Source organism: Hyperolius riggenbachi, chromosome 6 (genome assembly GCF_040937935.1).
Source record: "Hyperolius riggenbachi isolate aHypRig1 chromosome 6, aHypRig1.pri, whole genome shotgun sequence".
Lineage (NCBI taxonomy): Eukaryota > Metazoa > Chordata > Amphibia > Anura > Hyperoliidae > Hyperolius > Hyperolius riggenbachi.
In genome coordinates, this window is record NC_090651.1 from 188,440,423 (window position 1) to 188,453,763 (window position 13,341).

The 13,341-nt window shown below is 44.6% G+C and overlaps 1 protein-coding gene across 1 annotated transcript in view; it reads right to left on the reverse strand.

The window, feature by feature from the left end:
• Positions 1–9,479: 9,479 nt before the first annotated feature.
• The window catches only part of EMP1 (epithelial membrane protein 1), a 380,685-nt gene continuing 376,823 nt past the window's right edge, over positions 9,480–13,341 (reverse strand). The window contains exon 4 of the mRNA XM_068242131.1: positions 9,480–9,923. Within this exon, the coding sequence (XP_068098232.1) occupies positions 9,769–9,923 (155 nt within the window). The 3' untranslated portion in view covers positions 9,480–9,768. The remainder of the gene's footprint in view (positions 9,924–13,341) is intronic.

Genomic DNA, 13,341 nt, shown 5'->3' on the forward strand with positions numbered 1-13,341 from the left:
TAGGAACTGGCCGAATTGTTCATCGTCCACGTCTTCCGGTTGCATGGCATTCCGGAAAACATTGTGTCAGATAGGGGAGTCCAATTTGTGTCTGGATTTTGGAGGGCATTTTGTCATCAAATGGGCATGGAGCTGTCATTCTCGTCGGGCTACCACCCACAGACCAATGGGCAAACGGAGAGGGTCAATCAGGCTTTGGAACAATTTTTGAGATGTTATGTTGCGGAGGCACAGAACGATTGGGTCAAGTTCTTGCCTTTCGCGGAGTTTGCACACAATAACTTGAAAAGTTCCTCCTCGGGGTTCTCTCTGTTTCAGATAGTAAACGGGAGGTTGCCTAAATTCTCCCCATTGCCAGTGGCCTCCACTCCGTTTCCAGCACTGGAGGATTGGCAGAGGTCACTCAGGGACAATTGGGGAATGGTTAAAGAGAATTTGCAGAAAGCATTTCAAATTCAAAAGGGTCAAGCGGACAAGAAACGTTCCTTGGAATGGAAGTTTCAGCCAGGGGATTTAGTCTGGGTGTCCACACGTCACTTGACCCTGAAGCAGCCATCTGCCAAACTAGGCCCCAGGTTTGTGGGTCCATTTTCTGTGACTAAGAGAATCAACAACGTAACGTATGCAATCGATCTCCCCTCCAGCATGCGGGGGGTGAGATCATTTCACATGTCCCTGCTCAAGCCGACAGTTCATGTGGGCCCTACTCCTCCTCCTCCTGTGATGATAGATGACCAACCTGAGTACGAGGTAGAAAAGATATTAGATTCACGCATTGTACAAAACTCAGTACAATATCTGGTACATTAGAAAGGGTATGGCATTGAGGAGAGACAATGGGTACCGGGGAGTCGCATGCATGCGGACAAATTAAGGAAGGAGTTTCATGCCTTACATCCGGAAAAGCCTGGAAGGAGCTGTCCGGAGTCCACTCCTCGGGGGGGGGGGGGGGGGGGGGGGGTACTGTCAAGAAACGCGGAAGAGCCGCCGCCATAAGTCAGCGGCAGGCGGCTCTTTCCGCGAACGGTGGGGCAGAGCACGGGGAGGCAGCCGCCTCCACTCAGTCTGAGGCGGCTGTCCCCGTGCATGGCATGTCGCAGCGCGGAGAAACCGCCGGTTAGCGCGCATGGCCCCATGGTGGAGGCACCGCAAAGCGGTGCTGGTGTGGCTGGGACACATAGTCCTTCTAGATTTAGAGTGACGCGCGCGCGCGCACTCAGGCAGGAAATATATGATAGCCAGAAGTAGTCAGCTGACCAGGCTGGTCAGCTGACACTGGCTTCCCCTTTTCATTGGTCCAGCACTTTGGGAGGTGCTGGGCAGCCCCTTGTGTATATATGCTGCAGGATGCTCAGTTGCTGGTTGTCTGGCATTGCGAACACATACGTGGAAGCACTCAGACCTGTAGTCAGATCCTTAAGTGTGCCGGGACCAGCTGGAGCTGTAATTCTACACTTAGCTAGATTCTGTTGATAGCTAAAGTACTAGTTTGATTGTGATTATCTGTTATGACTTTTTGCCTGCCTGACTATCCTCCTGTATTCTGATCTTGTACCTTGTCATTCTGATACTCTGTTGCCGAACCCCGGCTCGTCCTTAGACACTGCTTCTGCCTCCTGATCTTGTACCTCGATATTTCTGATACCCTGTTGCCGAACCCTGCCTGTACCTAGACTCCGCCTCTGCCTTCTGTATCTGTACTTTATCTGTCTGTGTGTTTACGACCTGGCTTGTCCGACCTCGAGAACCGACCTTACTGTTGGAGGCGGTACACCTCCTCCTGAGTGTCACTTTCAGACGATCCTTCCTACTATCGACCTGACTCCTCCTGCCTTGGAGAGTTCAGATCTTCGGAAGGAATCTGTGCAGTACTCCTTACCGCACTGAGGCCTAGTCCTCTAAGTGTTACTGTTGCACCTAACACTACACTCTACTCAGGTGAACAGAGGTTAGCTGGTATATCGGATTATCGGTGATACTGCAGATCACTTATAATCTGGTATATATATCTGTATTCCCAGTGATACTGCAGATCACCGGTAATCAGATCCTCTCTGTGCTTCATCGATCGTTACAGTTAATAGCTCGTTTAGAGAACCTTTTCATGATATGCTAATTTTTTGAGATAGGAATTTTGGGTTTTCATGAGCTGTATGCCAAAATCAACAATATTAAAACAATAAAAGGCTTGAGCTACTTCAGTTGTGTGTAATGAATCTAAAATATATGAAAGTATAATGTTTATCAGTACATTACAGAAAATAATGAACTTTATCACAATATGCTAATTTTTTGAGAAGGACCTGTATATATATATATATATATATATATATATATATATATATATATATATATATATCACGTTACAGTACACTACAAGATTTTATTACATAGTGAACTCCAGTCAGGGATTCTCACAGTTTCTCAGCATTGGAGCTGCCTTAGACAAGCTGAAATTGAGAGCAGAGAGCATTCTGTGACTAATAAACAAAGCATACACACAGAGCCTGCAGGGGGCGTGGAGGGGCGTGCATAACTTCTCCCTATCACAGCAGAAGCAGTGCATTCCTCTCTGGCTCCACAAAGCTTGGCAAAAAAAAGAAGATTAGATATATTACAGAGACAGTGCAACTAGAAAAAGGCTGCAATAAGCCAGACCACATTATAACAGGTATATAAATGTATAGGATTAAATAAATAAGGCTGAACATTTTGTTACGGAGTCTCTTTAAGGAGAGCTAAATCATGAGTTAAGTAATTTAAGGAGAGATAAATTGTGAGATTAATAAGTAAGATGAGATGATTTAACAGAAAAGCTTTGTAAATCGGGCCCAATGTTTGTTTCAGACAAGGATATCAACAAGTCCCGTACGTTGGCTTACAGGCATTAAACCGGTATGCTTGGTTAGTGCCACATCAGTGCCTGTTTATACTGCAAAAATCGTTGTTCTGTCTTTATAGTTTTTGTGATATTCAAGGTTTTATAAAGGTCAACAATTTACCCAGCTCTGCTAAAACAGTACATGGCTGGGTGAACTTTTCACCTCTATAGAAACTTAAATATTTCAAAAACTATAACAGATATAACAATTATTCTTGCAGCACAAATGGTCCATACTTGTCTGTAAAGGAAGCTGGGGAATGTCATTGTCTGAAGGAAAATTATTGCTATTATCTTCATGAAAAATTTGCCCAGGACAAATGGGTACAAACACAGCACAAACCAAACACAATTGATTTTGTAGGCATGCTGGGTCATAGCTTCATGGAGCTACTTTGTATTACAGAAAGTACATCTGATCTCATGTGGACAAAGAAAAGAAAACTGCTTGTTTTGTTGAAAAAGGTAATTACTTTTTTCTTCAATGCTTTCTATGGCCTCACTTTACTAAGCATTACCGCATTCAGTAATGCAGAAAACAGCTAATTTTACCGATCATGTTGCCAAATGCCAATTCACTAAACCTATTACTGCATTGAAAAGTAAAATTACAGACTAGAGAGGTAAATTGCTCACTAGAGATGTCACGAACATAGAATTTTCCATTCGCGAACACAGAACTCGATCTTCTGCAAATGTTCACAAACATGCGAACCGCCATAGACTTCAATACTCAGGCGAATTTTAAAACCTACAAAGACTGTTTCTGGCTACAAAAGTGATGGAAAAGTTGTGTCAAGGGGTCTAAAACCTGGGCTGTGGCCTGCCAGAGGGGGATACATGCCAAAACTCCCACCAAATATTACGGAGTTGACTCAAAGTTGGGTTTTAATCCCTAAAGAGCAGAAATCACATTATGCAAAGCTCTGGGTGTCAGTGGGCTGTGGAGTGTCACACACAGAAATGCAATAGTACTATCAGAATACAGTGAAATAATAATGCACAGGGGTGGAACTGTGTCTGCAAGTTAATGTAGCAACAGCAGTAGTGTGCACACAGCTGTGGGAGTCAGTGGGCTGTGGAGCGTCACACACAGTAAAATGCAATAGTACTATTAGAATATAGTGAAATAATAATACACTGGAGTGGTTCTGTGTGTGCAACTTAATGAGGCAACAACAATAGTAGTAGTGTACACACAGCTCTGAGTGTCAGTGGGCTGTGGAGTGTCCCACACACAAAAAATACAGGAGACCAATGTGCTAGTCCTTAAAAGGGCTGTTTGGGGTGCTTTCACAGCAAGTGAGGAACAAGAAAACAGGCCTAGCTAATGCTTTCCCTACCTATCTGCAGCAAGTATGACCCTGCTCTCACTAACAGTCAGCAGCCAGAAGAGAATGAATCAAATATGGCCACCACAATTTTTTTAATAGGGGGGTGGGTACTAGCTGATTGGCTGCCATGTGTCTGCTGACTGTGAGGTAAGGGGTCAAAGTTTGGCTCCATGATGATGTAGAAGGGGCGGGTCGAACATGCCATACGTTCTCAGTTCGCAGAGAATGGGAACAGCCGAAATTTGCCGCAAATCATTTGGCCCATCTTAATTACTCACTTGTGCCGTAAATAGCTCAAGAAATGTCAACAATTCACAAAGATTAAAGAATTTGGTAAATCAAGCAACAGTGTTTGGTATTTATCTCCAGCTCTGACAATCTCCCTGCGGTAAAAGTTGACAGATGTAGCCGACAGCCAATAAGGAGAGCCACACTGCCCAGCTTCTCGCTCCATTTGATTCGATACTCTGTGGGCAGGACTTCAGAACTGCAGAGCAGGAGAAGGAGACATTTGAAAAGGTTTTTCTGTATCCATTCAGATGTGCATACATATCTGTATACTGACACACAGAAGAGCTCTCTGTAGTTAGCATAGATGCACATCTAACATCTAATGAGATGCCGGATTCATAGATATATGACTATATGGTCGCAATGCCTTTCTATAGATATTACGATGCCTATGTGGCAGAAATTATGGAAGACATCATATCTGCTTCCTCTTTGTACGGCTTATAAGGAAAACAATTACAAAGTCCTTTTTTTTCTCCAGCCTGTTGTTGGAGATGGCAAGCTGCCAGAGGAACTTTGCTACACATTTTTTGGGATTGTATACGCATTATACCCTTCTGGAAATCAGTAACCCAATTATTAAGTGAAGTATTGGAAACGCAGGTGGAATGTAAACCGCTTACTCTGCTTCTAGGCTATCCACTTCTAAATCAAACACGAAAAGTCAGTAAACTGGTGGCTATTATCCTTAATGCTGCCAAGCGCTCAATTGCAGCTTTATGGTGCTCTCAATCCCCACCAACTAGGGACTCATTAATTGAAAAAATTCTTGAAGTTAAACGAATGGAGGAGATGACAGCGAGAATAAATTATACTGTTGATAAGTTTAACACTGTATGGAACCCCTGGGAGATGTGGAAAATTGTGCAGGACTATGGATCTATTACGTGATATAATTTTACTTGAGCGGATGTTCAGACCTTTTCAAGACAAATAGATCTTTTATTGTTTTCTTTTTTTTTTGGGGGGGGGGGGGGGGCATTTTTCCTTGTCTATGTTTGTAGGGGATATTTGATTTGTAACCTTTAAAGAGACTCTGAAGCGAGAATAAATCTCGCTTCAGAGCTCATAAATAGCAGGGGCACGTGTGCCCCTGCTAAAACGCCGCTATCCCGCGGCTAAACGGGGGTCCCTTCACCCCCAACCCACCCCCCGCAAAAGTGTGTCATAAAAAGGTCGCAGAATTTCCCTTCCTGGAGGCAGGGCTAACGGCTGCAGCCCTGCCTCCAGTCGCGTCTGTCAGCGGTGCATCGCCGCCTCTCCCCCGCCCCTCTCAGTGAAGGAAGACTGAGAGGGGCGGGGGAGAGGCGGAGATACGCGCTGACAGACGCGCGTGGGGCAGGGCTGCGGCGGTTAGCCCTGCCCCAACCAGGAAGCGCTCCCCGGGTGTATCGAGGGGGATTTGGGGGTGAAGGGACCCCCGTTAAGCCACGCTATAGCGGCGTTTTAGCAGGGGCACAAGTGCCCCTGCTATTTATGAGGTCTGAAGCGAGATTTATTCTCGCTTCAGACTCTCTTTAAGGGCTGAACTTTCATTGTATAATTCTTCCAAATACAGTGGCTTGCAAAAGTATTTGCCCCCCTTGAAGTTTTCAACATTTTGTCACATTACTGCCACAAACATGAATCAATTTTAATGGAATTCCACGTGAAAGACCAATACAAAGTGGTGCACATGTGAGAAGTGGAACAAAAATCATACACGATTCCAAACATTCTTTACAAATAAATAACTGCAAAGTGGTGTGTGCGTAATTATTAATCCCACTTTGGTCTGAGTGCAGTCAGTTGCCCATAGACATTGCCTGATGAGTGCTAATGACTAAATAGAGTGCACCTGTGTGTAATATAATGTCAGTACAAATGCTCTGTGACGGCCTCAGAGGTTGTCTAAGAGAATATTGGTAGCAACAACACCATGAAGTCCAAAGAACACACCAGACAGGTCAGGGATAAAGTTATTGAGAAATTTAAAGCAGGCTTAGGCTACAAAAAGATTTCCAAAGCCTTGAACATCCCATGGAGCACTGTTCAAGCGATCATTCAGAAATGGAAGGAGTATGGCACAACTGTAAACCTACCAAGACAAGGCCATCCACCTTAACTCACAGGCCAAACAAGGAGAGCGCTTATCAGAAATGCAGTCAAGAGGCCCATGGTGACTCTGGACGAGCTGCAGAGTTCTACAGCTCAGGAGGGGGAATCTGTCCATAGGACAACTATTAGTCGTGCATTGCACAAAGTTGGCCTTTATGGAAGAGTGGCAAGAAGAAAGCCATTGTAACAGAAAAGCATAAGGGGTCCCGTTTGCAGTTTGCCACAAGCCATGTGGGGGACACAGCAAACATGTGGAAGAAGGTGCTCTGGTCAGATGAGACCAAAATGGAACTTTTTGGCAATGAAACTTTTTGGCAAAAATGCAAAACGTATGTGTGGCGGAAAACTAACACTGCACATCACTCTGAACACACCATCCCCACTGTCAAATATGGTGGTGGCCGCATCATGCTCTGGGGGATGCTTCTCTTCAGCAGGGACAGGGAAGCTGGTCAGCGTTGATGGGAAGATGGGTGGAGCCAAATACTGGGCAATCTTGGAAGAAAACCTCTTGGAGTCTGCAAAAGACTGGAGACTGGGACGGAGGTTCACCCAGCAGGACAACGACCCTAAACATAAAGCCAAGGCAACAATGGAATGGTTTAAAACAAAACATATCCAAGTGTTAGAATTGCCCAGTCAAAGTCAAGATCTAAATCCAATCGATAATCTGTGGCAAGATCTGAAAACTGCTGTTCACAAACACTGTCCATCTAATATGACTGACCTGGAGCTGTTTTACAAAGAAGAATGGGCAAGGATTTCAGTCTCTAGATATGCAAAGCTGGTAGAGACATACCCTAAAAGACTGGCAGCTGCAATTGCAGCAAAAGGGGGTTCTACAAAGTATTGACTAAGGGGGCTGAATAATTACACACACCCCACTTTGAAGTTATATATTTGTAAAAAAATGTTTGGAATCATGTATAATTTTCATTCCACTTCTCACGTGTACACCACTTTGTATTGGTTTTTCACCTGGAATTCCAATAAAATTGATTCATGTTTGTGGCAGTAATGTGACAAAATGTGGAAAACTTCAAGGGGGCCGAATACTTTTGCAAGGCACTGTAGATGTTTGTTGTTTGTTTCTATTGTCATTGCTATTAATATCTGTTGGGATTTATGCATATGTGAATTGCGGTTATAAGTAAAAATTCTCACTAAGCATGTTTCATATTGTGCCTTTTTTTATTTGCTTGTAATATTTTTGAAAAATGTAATAAACATGATAATATATTTAAAAAATATATTAAAAAAAATGAGGTGGCGGGGATGCACCCGACAGAAAATAAAACGGCTCATGCACAGACTTGTAAGATAAGACTGATAGCCAAGGCTGGCCTTAGGTTTCACAGTGCCCTGAGCGAAACCAGATTTTGGAGCCCGCCCCCATTCATCCTTTTTTGCACACACACACATGCATGCACATGCGCAGGCCCATATGCAATTCCCATTTTCTCCTGAGTTATCACCTAGGAGATAATTTTCATGTTCACTTTAAAATAACTTTTCAGCATTTTACAATTAAAAAAGTACCTCAAAGTTGGTGAAAAAGTGCTATCAAGACCCCCCTTTTTAGTGTATAAAGGCAGATACCCCCCCCCCCCTCCAAGTGTATATAGGCAGACCCCCCTCCTTTAGTGTATATAGACAGATCCCCCCTTTAGTGTATATAGGCAGATTCCCCCTTTAGTGTAAATAGGCAGATCCCCTTTTAGTGTATATATAGGCACCCCTTCCCCAACCGGGAGGCAGTTGGGGAACCTTACTTTTCTGCTTGACTTGTCCACTGTGTAGCTGGGGACAGAAAATGGCCAGGACTCAGGAATGACAAGTATCTGTAGCAAACAAACAAACACAGAACATTTATCTCACACTTTTCTCCTGGCGGACTCAAAGTGCCAGAGCTGCAGCCACTAGGACTTGCTCTATAGGCAGTAGCAGTGTTAGGGAGACTTGCCCAAGGTGTCCTATTAAATAGGTGCTGGGTTACTGAGCGGGCAGGGCCAAGATTCAAACCCAGGTCGCTGGTGTCAGCAGCAGAGCCCTTAACAATTACACTATCCAGCCACTACCCACTAAAGCAGGCTGAGCCATCCAATCAGACATCGCCTGTAAGCGAGAGGTGGCACTACTGGCAACTGGCAAGCACGGCTCACTCCTGCTCCACAAGAGCCAGCAGCAGGTTCCTGGGGTCTTCGCCTCCATCACTCTTAGTGGGACGGGGGGAGGGGGCAGAGGTGGAGCTACTCGCAGCAGCCACAGATGGACTCGGAGTCCGCAGCCAGGTAGAAATGTGGCTAGGTAGATGAATGCATGTGCTCCCTGGAAGCCGGCGCCCTGAGCGACCGCTCCAGTCGCTCAGGTCAAAGGCCGGCCATGCTTATAGCTTGCTGCTTGACCTGCTCTACAGCTAGTTAGAATAGTTACCAAACAGGGTTTAGTTAATTTAAGCATGTTATTTTTTTCTTTCCTCAGTATACTACCACACTTCTACCGCATGCAAGAAATCTTAGTGAATTTTTTTTTAAAAAAGTGTAAAATATCAAATGCAGTATTTTGCTAACCTAAAGTATTTTACTGAACTGCCCTTAGTGAATTGAGGCCATTGAGTCCTTTGTATTGTCATTTTTTGCTTTTTTTCCTCTATCCAAAGCTTGGACTTTTATATCACAATCAAAACATTCAAATCACAGAAACACAACTATTTTTAAATTTCTCGACTGACATCTTCAACACATAATGATAGTGCATTAATAGTAAAGAAAATGCAGGTATATTGTCATTGGAAAGTCTTTCACCGGTGATGATATCAAATAATATAGACAAGGTTAATGATCTTATCTAAGTATCGTTCACATAAATCAGCAAACTTCTATTTAGTTTTCACTCTTTATTATTGTTGGTCCTGAACTGTGTTAGATTTTTGCATGGGTAAAAAGCACAGGAAAAGTAATATCTAACAGAATGCGCAGAAAGACAGCCTTTTCTAGACTCTATTGGTTAATACAGGGATCACTCTCCTTTCCATGTTGCCTACACCCATGATTGCTATAGCTAATGGAAAGAGGGGGGGGGGGGGGGGCTGGGGGGTTGACACATTATCAAGATGATTTATTAAAGCAAATACATTTTAATGTTTACACTCTTTGTCTTGATAGATCACTTCTTCCGTAGGACCATATAGAGGATTCCAAGAATGAAGCTGAGGCAGAAACAAATCCAAGTCAGAATATAGCAGTATCCCTGGTAATATCCAGAAAAATGATTTGCAAATCTGTTTGTATAGATTGAAACTCCAATAAGAATACAGAGCCCTGTGAATGAGAAACAGTTCAAAATCAGTAATGTTTTTTTTTTTTTTTAGGTTTTTCTTCAAAGTTATATGTAATAGTTTTTAGTGAATGCACATTCAATAATAATACCGTATACAGTATTATTATTACATATCTAGCACCAAAATATTTGATTGTGCTGTACATATGAACATCTTAAAAAACAGTTGCCTGGGTAAAAAAAGGTAGTATGGCTGAAAATTATGTTTTTGTGGCTCATATTGTGCTCAGGGTCGGATTTAGGGCAAGGCTCAACGCTGCGTAATATGTTGGCGCTTTATAAATACAATAAATAAATAAATAAAGGACACCTAGGCCATGGCCCAGGGCACCACAGGAGCAAGGGCACCAAAGCAGCAGGCTGAACTTATGCAGCATTTTCAAACTTGCAAATGCTGCAATGCAGGGAGATCAGGTGAGTGCCTGACCACGATACTCTGCTGCCAGCCGCCTGTGCAATAGCCATCTTTGTCAATGCACATTTACATTGTGGCCGGTGGCTATGGACTTGGGCAGAATTGGAGAAAGAGGGGAAGATAAAGCTTCTGCACTGGAGACGAGTAGAGAAATAAGTAACACTGATGGCTGCTGCGGTGTAAAGGTGAGCTGGCTACCTATACTGAAAGAGGGAAAGTGGGAAAAGGAGGATTAAAGGGACACCGAGCAGTGCCTGTGGGTATGCCTTTAGGCATACCTACAACTAATTTATTATATCCTCACACCTACCGGCATGATGTTTGTAATTATATCCCCCTGGGTTCCTTGCATTGCACTGAATGGAGCTGCCGACACTGGGGAAAGTGTCGTCCTGCGAAAATAGCGAAAACTAAAAGGCGAAGGGTAGCGTGTTATATATCAGTGGAAAGAGGAGAAAGAGAGCTTCAAAATGGTATGCATCTTTCCATAGTTACTGCACTGCTCGGAGTCCCTTTAAAGTGAATTGGAACCGCATTTAAAAAAATGAGACAGATACTTACCCAAGGAGAGGGAAGGCTCTGGGTCCTATAGAGCCTTCCCGCTCCTCTCCTGGTCCCCTCGTTCCAGTGCTGGCTCGCCCGGCCGGTAGCAGTATTTGACTAATTTAGTCAAATACTGCTTTACCCGGCCAAAGAAGGCTTCAGAAGTCCTCAGGGAGCCCGAGTGCTCCTGAAGAAGGGCGGCCCGGTACTGCGCCTCCGCAAGCACGCTCTCTTGCATGCTCACGCCTGTATACCCTTTGAATTGAAACAGGGGGGAGCCAGCACAGGATAGAGGGCACCGAGAGAGGAGACGGAAGGCTCTATATGACCCAGAGCCTTCCCTCTCCTTAGGTAAGTATTTGCTTCATTTCTTTTTAAATGCGGATCCCATTCACTTTAAGGGAGTCATTTGGCTACCTATACTAAACGGGAAGGGGGGAGGAGTCATCTGGCTACCCAGGAGTCGAGTGGTGCATGGACGTGGGTGAACGGTGTCCACTTACTATTTCCAGAGAGTGGACGCCGTTCACCCTGCCATGTTCGGAGGGGAGCAGCGCAGTGGAAGGAGAGCTGTGAGCAGCGATGGAGAAGGGGGGGCCATCTCCCCCCCCTTCCCTCACCTTAGGGTGCTCTCCTTCCCTCGCTCTCCCCTCCTGAAGTAACGTGCGGGCAGCCGGCATATACCCCCTGACTACATATACTGGGACAAATACCCCCTGACTACATATACTTTGCACATATACCCCCCTGACTACATATACTGGGCACATATAACCCCTGGCTACATATACTGGGCACATATACCCCCCTGACTACACATACTGGGCACATACACCCCCTGGCTACATATACTTTGCACATATACCCCTAGCTACATATATACTGGGCACGTATACCCCTGGCTACATATACTGGGCACATATACCCCTGGCTACATATACTGGGCACATATACCCCCTGAGTACATATACTGGGCACATATACCCCTGACTACATATACTGGGCACATATACCCGACTACATATACTGGGCACATATACCTCTGACTACATATATACTGGGCACATATACCCCCTGACTACATATACTGGGCACATATACACCTGCCTACATATACCTCTGCCTACATATACTGGGCACATATACCCCTGACTACATATACTGGGCACATATACCTCTGACTACATATACTGGGCACATATACCTCTGGCTACATATACTGGGCACATTTACCCCTAACTACATATACTGGGACATCTACACCTGACTACATATACTGGCACATATATACCCCTGGCTACATATACTGGGACATATACCCCTGGCTACATATACTAGGACATATACCCCTGGCTACATATACTGTGCACATATACCCCTGACTACATATAGTGGGCACATATACCCCAGGCTACATATACTGGGCACATATACCCCTGGCTACATATACTGGCACATATACCCCTGGCTACATATACTGGGCACATATACCCCTGGCTACATATACTGGGCACATATACCCCTGACTACATATACCCCTGGCTACATATACTGGGCACGTATACCTCTGGCTACATATACTGGGGACTACGATACTCATGGCTACTTATACTGGGGACACCTATAGACCTGGCTACCTATGCTGGGGGTACCTATTTTGGGGGAACTGCTGTCAGATTATCTGCATTCTTGTGGAACCACTGTTATGTATTTTGGGGAACAGCTGCCAGATTATGTCTATGTTAGGGGAACGACTATGATTAATGGCGAACTTTGAGCCCGATACGCGTCAGTCATTTTGTGGCCTTTCCTGTGTCATTTTTGTGGCTTTTTTCAATAAAGAACTGCTGCCAGATTGTGAATGTTTGGGGGACCACTGCTGCCAGATTATATGTATTTTGGGTGTTACGTGTATTTTGGGTGATCCGCTGCCAGGTTTCGCGTATTTTGGGGAACTGCTCCCAAATTATGTGTATGTTGGGGGAACTGCTGCTGCCACATTATCTATTTTGGGGGAACCACTGCCATATTATCTGTATTTTGGAGGAACGTGACAGCGGCCTTGGGCGGTAAAGAGTACAAATCCAGCCCTGATTGTGCTACTGTGTTGGAAAAGCATGCATTAGTCAGTCAGAATTTGCAGCAATAACACAATACAATAGGAAAAGGGACTCTGTCTCTACAAGCTTACAGTCTAAGTGGGTTCAGAGATGGACACGAAAGGCGTCAATGTAGTGGGAAGTAGAGATGGCCCGAACGGTTCGCCGGTGAACGGGAACCCGCGAACTTCCGTGGTTCGCGACCGCGGAGAACCGCAAACTTTTTCGGAAGTTTGCTCCGCCCCTATACTACATCATTAGGGTCAACTTTGACCCTCTACATCACAGTCAGCAGGCACAAATCTCGGGAAGACGGGGTGACTTTGATGAGGTCCTGTACTG